The 15,248-nt window shown below is 36.0% G+C and overlaps 4 protein-coding genes and 1 long non-coding RNA gene across 6 annotated transcripts; all 5 read right to left on the bottom strand.

Moving 5' to 3' along the window:
- Positions 1-85: 85 nt before the first annotated feature.
- LOC117627029 (loganic acid O-methyltransferase-like) lies at positions 86-1,763 on the bottom strand. The gene is made up of 3 exons (XM_034358900.1): positions 1,650-1,763; positions 772-1,428; positions 86-466 (listed from the first exon to the last, which is right to left on the bottom strand). The coding sequence occupies exons 1-3, from the start codon at positions 1,743-1,745 to the stop codon at positions 110-112; spliced, it is 1,110 nt and encodes a 369-aa protein (XP_034214791.1). The 5' UTR covers positions 1,746-1,763; the 3' UTR covers positions 86-109.
- A 714-nt stretch (positions 1,764-2,477) lies between these two features.
- On the bottom strand, positions 2,478-3,895 carry LOC117627031 (loganic acid O-methyltransferase-like). The gene is made up of 3 exons (XM_034358902.1): positions 3,794-3,895; positions 2,917-3,543; positions 2,478-2,825 (listed from the first exon to the last, which is right to left on the bottom strand). The coding sequence occupies exons 1-3, from the start codon at positions 3,884-3,886 to the stop codon at positions 2,478-2,480; spliced, it is 1,068 nt and encodes a 355-aa protein (XP_034214793.1). The 5' UTR covers positions 3,887-3,895.
- A 632-nt stretch (positions 3,896-4,527) lies between these two features.
- Positions 4,528-6,277, bottom strand: LOC117627033 (loganic acid O-methyltransferase-like). Its single transcript, XM_034358904.1, has 3 exons — positions 6,143-6,277; positions 5,242-5,895; positions 4,528-4,983 (listed from the first exon to the last, which is right to left on the bottom strand). The coding sequence occupies exons 1-3, from the start codon at positions 6,245-6,247 to the stop codon at positions 4,693-4,695; spliced, it is 1,050 nt and encodes a 349-aa protein (XP_034214795.1). The 5' UTR covers positions 6,248-6,277; the 3' UTR covers positions 4,528-4,692.
- Positions 6,278-7,126: 849 nt separating this feature from the next.
- On the bottom strand, positions 7,127-8,268 carry LOC117627034. The gene is made up of 2 exons (XR_004585705.1): positions 8,149-8,268; positions 7,127-7,628 (listed from the first exon to the last, which is right to left on the bottom strand). It is a non-coding gene; the product is annotated as an uncharacterized LOC117627034 (long non-coding RNA).
- A 342-nt stretch (positions 8,269-8,610) lies between these two features.
- LOC117627032 lies at positions 8,611-15,046 on the bottom strand. Of its 2 annotated transcripts, XR_004585704.1 has the most exons (4): positions 14,811-15,046; positions 11,783-11,888; positions 9,140-9,219; positions 8,611-8,859 (listed from the first exon to the last, which is right to left on the bottom strand). XR_004585704.1 is itself a non-coding variant. In XM_034358903.1 (3 exons), the coding sequence occupies exons 1-3, from the start codon at positions 15,002-15,004 to the stop codon at positions 9,145-9,147; spliced, it is 375 nt and encodes a 124-aa protein (XP_034214794.1). In that variant the 5' UTR covers positions 15,005-15,046; the 3' UTR covers positions 8,611-9,144. The 2 variants fall into 2 exon arrangements, 1 of the variants encoding a protein (XP_034214794.1); XM_034358903.1 differs by having other exon boundaries at positions 8,611-9,219.
- Between the last annotated feature and the right edge of the window lie 202 nt (positions 15,047-15,248).

Genomic DNA, 15,248 nt, shown 5'->3' on the forward strand with positions numbered 1-15,248 from the left:
GCAAAGAGTGTATCTCTCTCTTGCTTATTATAAGTGCCTTACAAACTTATATTGCAGCAACTTATATATCACTTACGGAAACAAACATAAAAACAGGATAAAGGAAATTCTAAACAGCATGTTCAAGTCCATTTCCCTTGCGCCTAAGCACACAGAGAAAGCTAGTTGTCTTCCCTGTCTCAAAGAAGAAGGGTGCCTCTTCAAATTTCTTACGAAACAAGTCAAAGAGCTCATCTAAGATTTCTTCTCCAAATTTCTGCTTGACGAGCCCCTCCATGCCAGCTCTCATGTGAGCTGCAAATAGTTGAGATTTTGAGACAGTGTCATCTACCGAGACATGAGGTAAGTTTTCCATACTCTCTATGCTAAAACTTCCATTTCGTTCTACAGCAGCTTCCAGTTCTTGGGAGGACATGCAATATATTGGTATGTTAAATGAATCTACTTTCTCTTCGCTAACACCACCCTGCATAAATAAAAAACATAGCAGCCATAAGGATGTCTTGTACTGTCCAATATAAAGCAACACTAATTCTAAAATCAAATTTGTTTTACATGGTTCTTTATCTTGTTGCATTATTTGGCTTCGTAAGAGATAAGCATTGTCATCTGCACTATGTCGAAATATCATTTCATCGTAGGGTTATAATGATGTCAAAATTAAACAAGTCTCTTTTTTCATCTCTGAGATATTTACATGACAAAACATAATAGGATAAAAAAGAACTAGCTATACATAGTAGTACAGTATCAAACTTAGACCAGTTTTACCTTCCTAGCCAAGTCCATGAGGGCAGATCCTAAAAGTTGAAAGCTCATATTTATCGAAGAATGAGAATGAGAACTACCATTGGGGCGGCCCGGAACGGTAAGTACCATCAATCCTCCATACACAATCTCTTGAGCCCTGGCATGCAGGAAGCACTCCATGTCCTCTGTATATTGAGCTTCATAAGCCCTTGCTACTTCTTCTGGGGAATTTAGGTAATGGATTCGTCCTTTATTCCAAGCAGGTGAGGTTTTGTCCACTACTACTTTTGGTACGCTTGAAAGCCATTGAATTGCATAAGACGAGTGAACAAAGTGAATGGAAGCATTAGGAAATATGCGACCATAGAAAGAACCAGGCACACCGACTGCGTAGTATCGCCTATTCTGAGGGAGGGATTTGAAGAGCATGTTAAAATCATTTGGGGTATGATCATTAAAGAAGACTTGAAATTCAGGAACTTGAGAATCCTTCCCTTGGCTTTGAAACTTGAATTTCGCAGCTTCAACTATGTTTTCAACCGCAAAAAATGTATTTGGCCCTACAGAGCAACCCAAATCTGCAATTTGAAAGCTGTTGGAAGATAACAAGATGTCTATATCAAGCTTTTCTGCAATTGCCTTACTCAGAAGTTCTTTGGCAGCATCCACAACTCCTCTCTGTAAAAGCAGAAATGTGCAGGATACAGTGAGTTGAGGGGTTCCCTAATTTTTAATTTTCTTCCAACAACAAGAACTATGTAATTTACCTAATACCTGAGCTATTTGGTTATGGTTGAAGGAATTCCATACATAAACAGTTTATATATGGAGTTTATTTCAACTAAAACTAAACTATGCTGTTTTAAAAAAACAACAGGTGAAGGTATTATAGAAGAAACCTGGTAAGTGGAGTTGTTGGCATAGCTGTTGGGTCCATCTCCACCTTTCATTGGATATGCTTCACAGAATTTACTGGTTTCCTCTGCTGGAGCCATCTCTCTCTCTCTCTCTCTCTGTTGGGAGTTAGAACGTATGGGATATTGTATTGCAGGGATCATTGTTATTGTATCTACCACTGCTACTTGACGCTAAACCCTAAGACAGGAAATTAATTAAGAAAAGCATAAGACAATAGAAAACGTCCTTTGTGGTGATGCGGTGCTAGACAAATAAGTTGAGTTCATATTGATGTGTCCATATTGGACTTATGGCCTGCTGATGCTGATCAATGGCATACCTTCGTGGCTATATCTATGATACGAGACAAGATTCCAACAAATAGTGGAAAAGGCTTCACGATCAAGAAAGGAATTGTTTGTCGGGGAGTTCCTGTCCACTACCTCCTTTGCTATCTCAGAAAAGCCAATGAACAAAATCAACAAATGGCAACAGTAGATTAAACCAGGCAGATCAACTTCAGAGGGAAGGATGCCAAGATCATTTTGATTCACTTAAGGTGTGATAAAAACTCAAATCATTTTATATCAGTTCGAATCCAAACTATGGTGAAAATACAAGGAGGGTAGGTATTCATTTGTGGCGTCATCGAACTCTAGACTGAACTACATAAGAAAACCACTCAAATCACATGCAATTCTGTTTTGAGCCAAAGGTTTTCAATGGTTTACATAAGAATACTTGTCTCCTCAGGCTCTTATTAATTTTACATTTTCATATGATAAAAAGGTTAACAAAAGCTTGATGAATACCAAACAGCGTATTCAAAATCAATTTGCATTGCGTTTGAGCACAAGAAGAAAGTTAATTGCCTTCCCTGACTCAAAGATTGATGGTTGCTGTTCAAGTTTCTTACTATACAAGCCAAAGAGCTCATCTAAGATTTCATCTCCAAATTCCTGCTTGATGAGTCCCTCTGTGGTAGCTCTAATATGATATGCAATTAGTTGGGCACGTCTAGTAACATTGTCAATGTCAAGTGCCGAGATACGAGGTAAGTTTTCCATTTTCTCTGTGCTAAAACAACCATTTTTCTCTACGGCAGCTTCCAGTTCTTGAGGAGACGTGTTATAGATAGGTATATTAAAAGAATCTACTTTCTCTTCCCTAACTACTCCCTGCATAAAGAAAACACACATAGCTGTCATTTCTTCCAAGGGAGATATTGGGGTGTTCTATAAAACTTAAGAGCAGTCGATAGTTGCTTACCTTCCTAGCCAAGTCCATGAGGCAAGATCCCAAAAGTTGATGGACCGCATTTAACAGAGTCAGAGAATGAGGGGTACCATTGGGGCGGCCTGGAATGATAAGTACCATCAATCCTCCATACACAATCTCTTGTGCCCTGGCATGCAGGAAGCACTCCATGTCCTCGGCATATTGAGCTTCATAAGCCCTTACTACTTCCTCTGTGGAATTTGAGTAATCGATTCGTCCTTTGTTCCAAGCAGGACTGTCTATGTCCACTATCTCTTTTGGTACTCTAGAAAGCCAATGAAGGGCATAAGAAGAGTGAACAAGGTGAATGGAAGCATTAGCAAATATACGACCACAGAAAGAACCAGGCACACCCGCAGCATAGTATTGCCTGCTTTGAGGGAGGGATTTGAAAAGCATGTTAAAATCATTTGGAGTGTGATCATTAAAGAAAACTTGAAATTCCAGGATTTGAGAATTGAAGCCTTGGCCTTGATACTTAAATTCTACAGCTTCAAGTATGTTTTCAACAGAAAGAAATGTATTTGGCCCAAGTCTGCAATGTGAAAGGTGTTGGAGGACGGAAAGATCTCTAATTGCCCTGTTTAGAAGTTCTTTGGCAGCACCCACAACACCTTTCTGCCTCAACATTTTCAATTTGATTTGTCTACATAACTATCTGATTTACCCAATAACTTGATTTTGGTTAAGTTAGCCATACATAAGATTGTGCTATGTATTAGTAAGTTTACAAAGTAATGATTTTCTAGAAAACAAAACAATAATTATAGCAGTCATGCTTTATGCAACGGAAAACTATGCTGTTTAAGCAGAAGAGGCAATAAATCAGTCAACTGCAAACCCATGTCAAAGTTAACTATAGAACAACCTGGTAAGCGGAGTTCTTGGCATAGCTGTTGGGGCCATCTCCAGCTTTCATGGGATATGCTTCAGACAACTTACTGGTTTTCTCTGCTGCCATCTTTCTCCCTCTCTCTCCGGGTGCTCTTCTTTCTTTTTTGGTGTGGGAAAGTCCATTATCATCATTAGTATTATATTCATTCCCGCCGGTTTGTTTTTGTTTCTTATGTGTCATCTTATTTTATTATTTTGCATACTCTTTGACTGTTTGTGGGAGTGTCTTAAACCTCCTTACTTAGGATGAATTAGTCAAAGCATATTTTTTCCTTGATTAATACCATAATCAAACTGATGTGAACATTATTCAAACCCTCCGTAGTCCAAACTGAAATGAATATTATTATTCAATTTTCAAAACTTTCACATCTCATCCTCATACCTCAGTTATCTGTTAACTCAGTCCAATCTTCTCTGCCGGCCTTTGTTAGATCGATATTAGGTTTTCTGATTATAGTATTATTATTAGTCTAACAATAATTAGTGTATACGTCTAGACACTGCTATGGACTACATTTGTGGCAGCACTGAACTCCAAATTGAACCATAAAAGAAAACAGACTATCCGATTATAACTGGAGCCAAAGGTTTTCCAACATGATTTAAACAAGAGCATTGTCTCTCAGGATAGAGTACATCTCTCCCCTGCTTATTTTAGGTGGCTTACAAATTTGTACTGCATCAATTTTATGGGTACAAGGGGAGTCCAGCAATCCCATCATGTCCATCCATGCCAATTGCGCTAAGACTCATGGGTGTATATTGCAGCAATTTTATGTCACTTAGTCTTATAATAAAACAACTAGCATAACAATGAAGCTCAAGGAAATTGAACTATAGCTTCACGAATACCGAAACAGCATTTTCACATCAATTTGCCTTGCGTTTAAGCACAACAAGAAAGATAATTGCAGTCCCTGTTGCAAGGATGGAGGGTTGCTCTTCAAGTTTCTTAAGATACGATTCAAAGAGCTCATCTACAATTTCTTCTCCAAATTGTTGTGTGATGCGTCCCTCCAAGGCAGCTCTCAGGTGAGATACAACTAGTTGGGTTACAGAGACCGTGCCATGTGTCCAGACATGAGGTAAGGTTTCCATCTTCTCTAGGCTAAAACGTCCATTTCCTTCTACAGCAGCTTCCAGTTCTTCGCTTACTACTCCCTGCACAAAGGAAAAACACATAGCAGCCATAAAGAAAATGTCTTGGGAAATTCTACACAAAGCAAGAATTGTAATGTCAAATATGGGACATAAAATTAGCCAACTTCTTTTACATTATCTCTATTGTGCGTCATTATTTGGCTTTGTAAATTTACACAGATATAATTCATATGCCAACACATAACATAATAGGATTATAATGGACTAGCCATACACAATAGCAAAATGACAAACTTATAGCAGTGGGTCATTGCTCACCTTCCTAGCCATTTCCATGAGGCAAGATCCTATAAGTTGGAAGCTCACATTTCCCACAGGATGAGAATGGGGGGTACCATTGGGGCGGCCTGGAATGAGCAGTACCGTCACTCCTCCATCAGCAATCTCCTGTGCCCTGGCATTTAGAAAGCACTCCATGTCCTCAGCATGTTGAGCTTCATAAGCCCTTACTACTTCATCCGTGGAATTAGAGTAATGGATTCGTCCTTTGTTCCATGCTGGACTGTTTTTGTCCACTACCTCTTTTGGTACTCTAGAAAGCCATTGAAGGGCATAAGAAGAGTGAAAAAAGTGAATAGAAGCATCAGGAAATAGGCGACCATAGAAAGAACCAGGCACACCCGCAGCATAGTATTGCCTGTTCTGCGAGAAGGATCTGAAGAGCATGTTAAAATCATTTTGAGTATGATCATTGAAGAATACTTGAAATTCAGGGATTTGAGAATTCAGCCCTTGGTTCTGAAACTTGAATTTCACAGCTTCAATTATGTTTTCAACTGCAAAAAATGTATTTGGCCCGACAGAGCAACCCAAATCTGCAATATGAAACGTGTTAGAAGATGACAAGATGTCTATGTCAAGCTTTTCTGCTGCCTCGTTTAGAAGTTCTTTGGCAGCGTCCCCAGCTCCTCTCTACAAAAGTATAGACCTGCATGTCAACTTTATTTTAAGGTGATCTTTGCCTTGTTTATCTTTTAATTTTTTCCATCCACAGAACTATCTAATTTACCCATTATACTTGCTTTAGGTTAAAGGAACCATACATAAAATGCTTAAATCTTAGCAAATAATGATGTTGCATTGCAGAAATCAAAACAATAAATATCTTATTATAGCAGCCACTAATTACCCCATCCAACCAAACTAACTATAGAAGAACCTGCAAAGTTGAGTTTTTGGCATAGCTGTTGGGTCCATCTCCACCTGTCATGGGATACGCATATGCTTCCTCAGAGAATTTACTGGCTTCCCCTGCTGCTCCCATCTCTCTGTTTCTCTGTGTGTGTGAGTGGGGTGTATGTTATTCTTATAACTACAGTCGGCTGATACTACTGCACTACTTGCCACTAATCAAAAGACAAAGTAAATCAATTAAAATAAAATTAATAGTGATTGGAAAAGGAAAAAGACTTTTTGTTTCCTTCTCCTTGTCTCTCTTTTTCACCCCCGTCCTTCCTATCCTCTTGTTTCTCCCCTTTTCCTCCATGCCGGCACTGAAAGATTACCCTGTGGTTGAGCTTCTAAGTTATATAGATGTTAAGATGCATCTATATATGTATTATAATATTTATTGTTGGCAGATTAAAAGTTTCTAATTTCATCAAACTGTTGCAGAATAAAGGGGTGTATCTTATAAGTTAGCATGATATCGATTCACCAATCACTTTTATGGAAATAACAACAGTAATATACAACTACATCATGCACAGAACAGAATGTATTAGGACCCCGTTCAATTATAGCTTTATATATTGAGGGCTTTCGATATCAAAAATGATTCAGTATCTGAAAATCATGCTATCCCATCCAAATTATTGTAGGAATACAAGTAACCAAAAAGTAAAGAACAAACACATCCAATAGCCAAAAGAAAATAAAACGAAAACCATTTGAGTTGAGCAGGGCCTCTCTGCATGAAGAACCTGACAAATCTAACAAAAAATAAAAGCAAAAGAAAAGAAAAAACTCAGATATTAATAAATAATAAATGTAAGAAAAGGTAATGAAAGGGAAAGCACGAGGGACCTTGAAAACTTGCTAGTGGCGAAAAGCATTGTGCGATTGAGAGTGAAAGGGAAGTGGTAGGTAAAGCGGTATAGTAATTAAAGGAAGTGGTGATTGATCATCAGGTTTCTTACTATACAAGTCAAAGAGCTCATCTAAAATGAGCTTTATTTTCACACTATTATTATATGAAGCTCAAGTTATTACAAATATATAATTAACTGCGATTTTACATGCCACTTTAATCAGTCACATAACAAGATAGGAAGCTCAAGAAAGTTTAACTATAGCTTCACAAACACCAAACACACCATAACAACAGGTTGCCTTGCGTTTAAGCACAGCAAGAAAATTAACCGGCATCCCTGACTCATACATGGACGGTTGCTCTTCAAATTTCTTACGGCACAAGTCAAAGAGCTCATCTAAGATTTCATCTCCAAAGTGCTGCTTGATGAGTCCCTCAACGGCAGCTCTAATGTGAGATGTAACTAATTGGGCACCAGAGCCAGAGACAGTGCCTTGTGGCAAGATGCGAGGCAAGGTCTCCATTCTCTCTATGCTAAAGCTTCCAATTCTTGAGGAGACATGTAATATATTGGTACGTTAAACGAATCTGCTTTCTCTTCACTCACTATCCCCTGAATTAGAGAAAAACACACACAAATATGTACCAGCTATAAGAAATGTCTTCTGAAATTCTTAAGAAGCAACCAGTGTAAAATCAAACAGCTCTGTTGTCCTTTTGGGGGCGGGGGGGGCCGGGGCGCGGAGGGGGGGAGAGGTGTTTATCACAGATTTGATTATTTACATGACAAGTGATATTAGGATCACAATGATGAACTAGTTATATAGCAGTTTAAAATGACAGTCTTGTGGAAAAACAAAACACCTCCATCTTTAGAGACCAAAGCAACACACAGCCTTCACGCCACACAAAACCCGCTTCATACTTCACTTTCTATTCCAATTTCTCGGAAACCAAACGGAATAGTCTAAAAGCAAAGCATAACATACGTACATACTTTCTAATATGTAACTACGAATACATATTCATGAGCGTGTCTCGATTTTGAAATAATAATCAATAAATACATTCAAACGTGAAGATTTCAGAAAATGAAAAGTGAAAGTTTTTGAAAAAAAAACAAAGGAACTTACAGTGACGTTCCGTGGAGATGGAAATGGATCTCGCCGATCAGCCTTAGCTTGATCCACACAGAGAGGGAAAGTTCTGAGTGTAGGAATCGAAGAAAAACCCAAATCCAGGGAAAGCATGGCTTTTCCACTTCTTATTTAATTTTTTATTTTTGGGTTTCGTGAGGGCCAATTGTATTCGAACAGTATAGCCGTGCGGCTGTACTACTTAAATATTCAAATATATTTAAACAGTATAACCGCTCGGCTATACTGTTTATATATTAAAATATATTTAAATGGTATACCCATCCGGCTACTCTTTGAATTTAAAAATATATTTAAATAGTATAGCCGCACGGCTATACTATTTAAATATTCGAATTTAAATATAGCCAATATACTATACTATTTAAACAGTATAGCCGGGCGGCTAGTCGTTGAATATTCGAAAATACAAGCAAAAGGACCCGCGCGATGCTACGGGTTATGAAATTACATCAAATGTGTATAAAGTTGTGGAAATAAAGAAAATGTAGAAATGATGAGGAAACAAACATTGCAAAAATAAAGAAATCAGTACCAAAAAAATAGTGAGAGTATAAGGAATAGAGAGGCAATCATGAATTATACCTTTAAAGCGAAGAATCGTTAAACAATTTGGTTGAATGACCGCTTCTCATATTTGGATTTCGTACCCAAGATCTCTTGAAACAATCAAAATTTCATGGAAGCCTGAGGGGGAAAAAAACAGAAGGAAAGAGAGCAGAAAACACGTAGTAGTATAGCCAAGTCGAATTTTGTGAAGGAATTTTGAGGCAACACAAAAGGAAAAAAAAAGTAAATAAATCAAAATGAAGAAACATTAACCTAAAAGTTATCTTCGCTTCTTTGTTTTAGGGTAGTTCCTTTTTGGTAAACATAAGTCAAACAAACACACAACCACAATGATAAACACAAACAACACCTGCCAATCTACCAAACCAATTGGTAACCAGTAAGTCAAGAAACTGACCTCATTTAGGTGGGTGTATGGTATATCCATTGCCCTTCTTCAACCATGGATGGCCTTTCCCTTAAGAACCTTTTAACACCCTGTCACCTCGATTTTGCATCAAGGTGGAAGAGGAAATCAAGGTAGATGTATATATTCCATAAAACATGATAAAGGAGCAGTAACAGATAATACAAACAGGAAACATAGAAACAGGATTATAAGGTTTGAAATTGAAAAAAATTTGTTCTTCAAATCAATTCCCATTCCAAAAGTCAAATATGCAGCTCTTATAAGCTCAAAATAGAATAAAACAATGGTACTCCGTAATATTTCTATAGTTATCGTTAAATTACAAAAAGCTCTACCCTAAAATGAATCTCAACAAAACACCCAAAAGATTCAACAATATACTCAGATATTAGAGGGTTTAGGGTTAGAAAACTCATTTTTTTTTTAATTATCAAACAACATAATTGATAAACATTTTTAAGGAAGAAATACCTCATTTCAAAATCTGTAGCTTCCAATCAAATCAGTCATTAGTATACAACACTTCAAATCTCATGAGTAAATAGCAAGTAATTCAACCAAGAAGATATCAATTCCATACTATAGATGCCTATAGTAATACTGTAATGGTATCAGAAGTCAGAACCTAAAAATCAATTCCATATCTAACACTATAACTAACAATCAAATCGTGCAAAGAGATCAGAAGTCAGAACCTAAGAAATCTATTGCATATCTCAAACTATGACATTAATCAGATAGAGAAATTTAAATTGGTATATCATTAAACCAAATTGAATTTCAGATACTTCACTACAGTTTCATGAACCATAAAGCGAGTACACATAGAAGGGAAGATGGCACTTTATCAGTATTTTGGGATTTTTCAATCTATAACATTTGTATGGCTTGTTGGTTTTATTCTGATATTCTAAATAATCCTTTTGCAATCGTAATATTTTGGGGTTTGCATTGCAGCATCCATGTGATTATCAAACTTATACAATGGAACACCCAAGCAATGATGACCAATGCAAGAGTTCAGTGGTAGTAACATATGGGAATCAAGTTACTGGTATTGAATTTACTGTCTGATAGGCTAAAGCCTTTACTCTGACAACGGTCCCAAATGACCTCAACCATGTTGTGTGCTGTTGTTATACCCAGGTATGTTTTGCATTTAGTATTTTCATCAAACCAATGTGTTTTTTTCTCTCTTTAATCAATCTAAATGGTCTGTGACTACAATTTTATTCTACAGAACATAAATAAAGAATTGATACAAAAGCATTCTAGATCTGTCCGCTGCTAGAAACAATAAAGATGTACACCAAAGTGGTTAAGATAAAAGAGGTTAAGATAAAATAATTGTCAATTTCTATTTTGAGAAAAACAAAAGTCTGTTGACAAAAAATCTCTTCACAAAAAAACTGAAAGAAAGAAAGTTTCTTGACAAAAAATCTCCCAGCTAACAAATTCTTCATATGAAAGAAATACTTGAGAATGGAAGGTATAGTGCTACCACCCTTCTCTTTTTTTTTTCTCTTTTTCACTCACACAAACACATATTTTATTGTTGCAAACAATCAATGCTCTGATAATAAGAATGAAACAGGGAACACAGAAGGCTATATGAATGAGAGTATATGTAAAGAAAGAGCTGAAGTTGTGAAGAATGATGTAGAACAACCACTCTTCAATTGAAAAAGAGTGTTAGCTGTAACAAACAACTTCAATGTAGCGAATAAACTGGGAGAGAGAGGATTTAGCCTTGTTTTATAAGGTGACACTTTCTAAACTGCTTGATAAATACTAATGTACAGTTTAACTAATATATGCTAACTTGGACAGGTCGAAGACATAAACAGATAAGATTTCTTAAAGGAGGCAGCACAAATATTCATTCCAGGTACATTGTAGCATGATTTCTGTTTGTTCAACCTCTCTAATTCTAAAAACCCAAAACTTCAATATATAACTTTAATTTTCTATAAGTGTTGATCTAGATTTACATTCCCTTTGTCTTGACAACTCAATCAAACATCTCAATCAAAAGTCACCCTAGACAATCAAAATCACAAAACCTTTCTCTCACTCAGGATCAAATCGTTGCACAAACTGTGATCTACATAAGCTTGTGACAATCTTAATATCTAGAATATTATGTTTAATTGTAATTTTAAAGAACAAACCATACATATTCAAGCAAGAAATCTACAGCATGCCTACTCAATCAGGCCATACAATTTTCAGAATTTATGTATCAAGCATATTGAACAAAGAAAGTAAACCATATGTTTTCCCAGACATCATATGCTGGAGAGTCAATCTAAGAAGGGAAGATGGCACTTTATCAGCATGGTTGCTGGTTAATCATTCCTAATTTCTATTTTGTCTTCACTTCTTTTTTCCTTGTGTTTTATCACTAATTTTTTTCTCCATATTTAGAATACAACAACCAACAGCAGAACAAAAAAGAAAATTTTTTCAATAAAAAAAAAAAAAGCATGCTTAGTTTTTGCTTTCTAATGTTTTATCAGCAATAAAAACAGAAATTGAGAATGATTTCCATTTCTAAGATTTCTCAAAGAGAGCAAAGTCATTGAATTGACAATTGATTTAAAAAATTAATAATAACAATGATGGAAATACCTGAGCTAATCTGTGAGATTCAATTCCCTTCCTGATAGAACCCAATATGTTCTGAAATTTAAATACCTCAACTTCTCTTATATAGCAATAGGGATTACTCAAGAACCTGAAATCAAAGTAACCGAAGGAATGAACCCAAATTCGTAAAAAATAAATAAATAAAACATTAGGGATTACCCCAAAACTTGAAATCAAAGTAACCAAATAAATGAATCCAAATTTGTAAAAAATAAATAAAAAATACGCTAAAGATAGAACATGGCTCAAAACAATATGCGTATATTAATATCAAGCTTAGTTAAACAGATATACACAATGAGTACATTTGATTCAAAACTCATAATCAACCAAGCCCACCAAGCCACCCTAAACAATCAAAATCACAAAACCACTCTCTCACTCAGGATTGAATTGTTGGACAGACTGTGATCTACATAAGTCTGCAGCAATTCTAATATCTAGAATATTATGGTCAATTATAATTTTAAAGGACAAACCATACACATTCAGGCAAGAACTCTACAACATAGATAGCACTTTATCAGCATGGTTGCTAGTTAATCATTCTTAGTTTCTATTTTAGCAAAACCTGATTAATGTCCACTTCTTTTTTGCTTGTTTAAAATGCAACAGCAAACAGCAATTCTAACAGCAGATAAAAAACAGAAACAGCAGAATGCAACAGCCAATAGCATATAAAAAACAAAAAAATTTTAGAATGCAACAGCCAACAGCAGATAAAAAACAGAAAAAAATTTCAATAAAAAAAAAAGCATGTTTAATCTTTGCTTTCCAATGTTTTATCCAAAAACCTGAAATCAAAGTAACAAAATAAATGAACCCAAATTCGTAAAAAATAACTAAATAAAGCATTATAGATTACCCAAGAACCTAAAATCAAAATAACCAAATAAATGAACCCAACTCTACAAAGGACGAAAAATCTCCTAACCAACAACCAATTATGCAATTATGCATAATTTTCAAAGATCTTAAGTTCATCATGGGAAGCTTTCGGATACAATTATGCATTCCCAATAACAGACCTCTCAAACTTTGGTCTGCAAAATATCCATTCTAGACCATCATTTTCAAAGATCCTCCTATGTCTCATCCTTTAAAAATATTCATACAAAAAAAGTATTGCTCTCATGAGCTATAATTTATGCCTTTGCAGGTGCTTTAGCCTTTCAAGTGATAGAAGAGAGACTGAAAAAGGGAAGAAATAGCTCTTCAATCAATCTTCTAACAGAAGACTTTGCACAAAAATAAACCTAAGGACTCAAAATTCCAACTATACAGTCTATATGAATTCACTTTCTAACATACCATTCATATTTCCACAAAGATGAAAATTCCATACATACAGAACAGTCCTCTACAGAAGCATTTTGACCTAATTTATACCTACTTTATATTGTTTTGGCAACTTAAATGAAACTACAACTCAAGTCCATATGTAACTATCCATGTATAATACAAATATGGGTCTTCTGCATTAATGATGCAGAAAGCACTCAAGCTAACGAATATTCCCACCAAAAAATGCAAGAAAATGGTTGGCCTCATTGTATCAGCTTCTATATATTAATCCTTGAAATTTCTGAATTCTGCAGAAATTAAAGAACATATCCGCACAAAAACTCATTAGTACCGAATACCGATTGGCGAAGGCAAGACAATCATAGTTGTGGAGTACATAGTTAGAAAGATGAATGTGCATACGTACTGATAGAAGCAAGTCAGTTCTATTTGATTCTTCCATCTAAGATAAAATAATTGCCAATTTCTATTTTGACCAAAAAAAAAAAAAAAAGTCTCTTGACAAAAAATTCCTTGACAACAAACTAAAAGAAAGAAAAATCTCTACTGTAGTTTGATAGCTTGATCAGCTTATGTATACTATATCTGGCTATGGAGAAGCGCTAGATAATTCACCAAAATTTTCAAGTCTGAGCATAATCAGAATCAACTACTCACATGAAGATTCAATTTCAAAGAAAAATACAACAGAGCATGTTTAACGCTTAAGCGGCAACTTCCTGTGCAATTTTTTATTTCATTTGTATCTGTGTTTTTTGTAGGTTGGTACAGCTTTTGTTCTGTTTGGTGCTTTTGGTTGAATATAATTTCATACATTGGGCATGAAAGCATAAAGGACATGGGAATGCCATGTTACAATGTAACGATTATACTCTCTGTTAGGTCCCTGGATAGATTCTGGTGCCAAGCCGTGGCATGAGTTGGGGAAAACGTGAACAATAGGCTAAGAGCTCTTCTATTGCTTTCATAGTTCACAATGGGCTAAGTTTTCTAAATCAGCATTACCCCACCATCCAAAATCCTTCAAAAGGCTAGAGTTCAGTACCAAAAAAAGAGTTGAGGTACTGGGTCAAAACATGCAGTCTGCCTCAAAGTTGTCAAATTTTCCTAAAATACAATGTCTAATGCAGAGGCCTGAGTACTCAGACAATTGTCTAATGCAGTATCACATGAATGGTTAGAAAGAGTTTTCCATTTTGCAGACCTATGCCTTAGATCAACCATTATTAGGGTACAAAGACTAATTTGATGGTCAATACCAAGGACAAAAATATTGATGCCTTATAACTGTTTCTTTATTATTCCTATCCATTATATATATTGTCAAAAAAGTTTTTCCTCTGTAAAAGGACAAAAATTCTGTAGCTTTTGATCCTTTATTGCTTCGTTACAGAATTTGGCAAACCTGAAATCTATCAATTTGGAAAGCTGCCATCAATTCAATAAAATAAAAAAATAAAAAAACATGCTCAGTCTTTGCTTTCCAATGCTTTATCCAAAAACCTAAAATCAAAGGAATCAAATAAATGAACCCAAATTCCTAAAAAATAACTAAATAAACCATTAGAGATTACCCAAGAACCTGAAATCAAAATAACCAAAAAAATCAACACAACTCTACAAAGCACGAAAAATCTCCCAGCCAACAATCAAATTCATGAAATAAAGACCAAAAGATCTGTTAAAAAGTTGATGAGATGCATACCTGAAGACAAACGATGCAAATATTCGCAAGCAAGAAAGATGGAAGCCTGAGTCGAAGGGTGTAGAAAAGAAGAAACCTCCCGATCCCAAATCTGTGACACGAAGATTGAAAGAGCGGCTGGATTTGCAGCTCACCTCCCAAACAAAAAGCGACGGCCTCCAACGCATGTCCAGCAACGAACACTGTTCTTCCATGGCTGCCCCCCAACCAGCTGGTTGGAAACAAACTGAAGCCAGGGCTTTGTCTCTGCGGACGAAACCCTCTCAACGAAGGAGGAGGGGCAAAAACGGGAACAAAAGAAGCTGTTTAGTCAAGGGCAGTTTCGCCATTTCACTGTGCACCAGAAAAAAAAAACAGAAACAGCAAAAAAAATCAGGGGTATTTCCGTCATTACACTGTGCTTAGCTACAGTGTTTAGTTGCATTGGGCTTTAGTATA

The sequence above is a fragment of the Prunus dulcis genome, chromosome 5 (genome assembly GCF_902201215.1).
Source record: "Prunus dulcis chromosome 5, ALMONDv2, whole genome shotgun sequence".
Taxonomy (NCBI): domain Eukaryota; kingdom Viridiplantae; phylum Streptophyta; class Magnoliopsida; order Rosales; family Rosaceae; genus Prunus; species Prunus dulcis.

What these genes read in the sequence shown, in the direction of transcription:
- LOC117627029 (XM_034358900.1), bottom strand. Translation starts at nt 1,745, where the DNA reads ATGGCTCCAGCAGAGGAAACCAGTAAATTCTGTGAAGCATATCCAATG. An exon ending in CCAACAACTCCACTTACCAG is followed by an intron (nt 1,429 to 1,649) that starts GTTTCTTCTATA and finishes CTGCTTTTACAG; the next exon opens with AGAGGAGTTGTGGATGCTGC. An exon ending in TCATGGACTTGGCTAGGAAG is followed by an intron (nt 467 to 771) that starts GTAAAACTGGTC and finishes TTATTTATGCAG; the next exon opens with GGTGGTGTTAGCGAAGAGAA.
- LOC117627031 (XM_034358902.1), bottom strand. Translation starts at nt 3,886, where the DNA reads ATGGCAGCAGAGAAAACCAGTAAGTTGTCTGAAGCATATCCCATGAAA. An exon ending in CCAAGAACTCCGCTTACCAG is followed by an intron (nt 3,544 to 3,793) that starts GTTGTTCTATAG and finishes ATGTTGAGGCAG; the next exon opens with AAAGGTGTTGTGGGTGCTGC. An exon ending in TCATGGACTTGGCTAGGAAG is followed by an intron (nt 2,826 to 2,916) that starts GTAAGCAACTAT and finishes TTCTTTATGCAG; the next exon opens with GGAGTAGTTAGGGAAGAGAA.
- LOC117627033 (XM_034358904.1), bottom strand. Translation starts at nt 6,247, where the DNA reads ATGGGAGCAGCAGGGGAAGCCAGTAAATTCTCTGAGGAAGCATATGCG. An exon ending in CCAAAAACTCAACTTTGCAG is followed by an intron (nt 5,896 to 6,142) that starts GTTCTTCTATAG and finishes ATACTTTTGTAG; the next exon opens with AGAGGAGCTGGGGACGCTGC. An exon ending in TCATGGAAATGGCTAGGAAG is followed by an intron (nt 4,984 to 5,241) that starts GTGAGCAATGAC and finishes TCCTTTGTGCAG; the next exon opens with GGAGTAGTAAGCGAAGAACT.
- LOC117627032 (XM_034358903.1), bottom strand. Translation starts at nt 15,004, where the DNA reads ATGGAAGAACAGTGTTCGTTGCTGGACATGCGTTGGAGGCCGTCGCTT. An exon ending in TTTGCATCGTTTGTCTTCAG is followed by an intron (nt 11,889 to 14,810) that starts GTATGCATCTCA and finishes CTTTGATTTCAG; the next exon opens with GTTCTTGAGTAATCCCTATT. An exon ending in AATCTCACAGATTAGCTCAG is followed by an intron (nt 9,220 to 11,782) that starts GTATTTCCATCA and finishes TCGAGGTGACAG; the next exon opens with GGTGTTAAAAGGTTCTTAAG.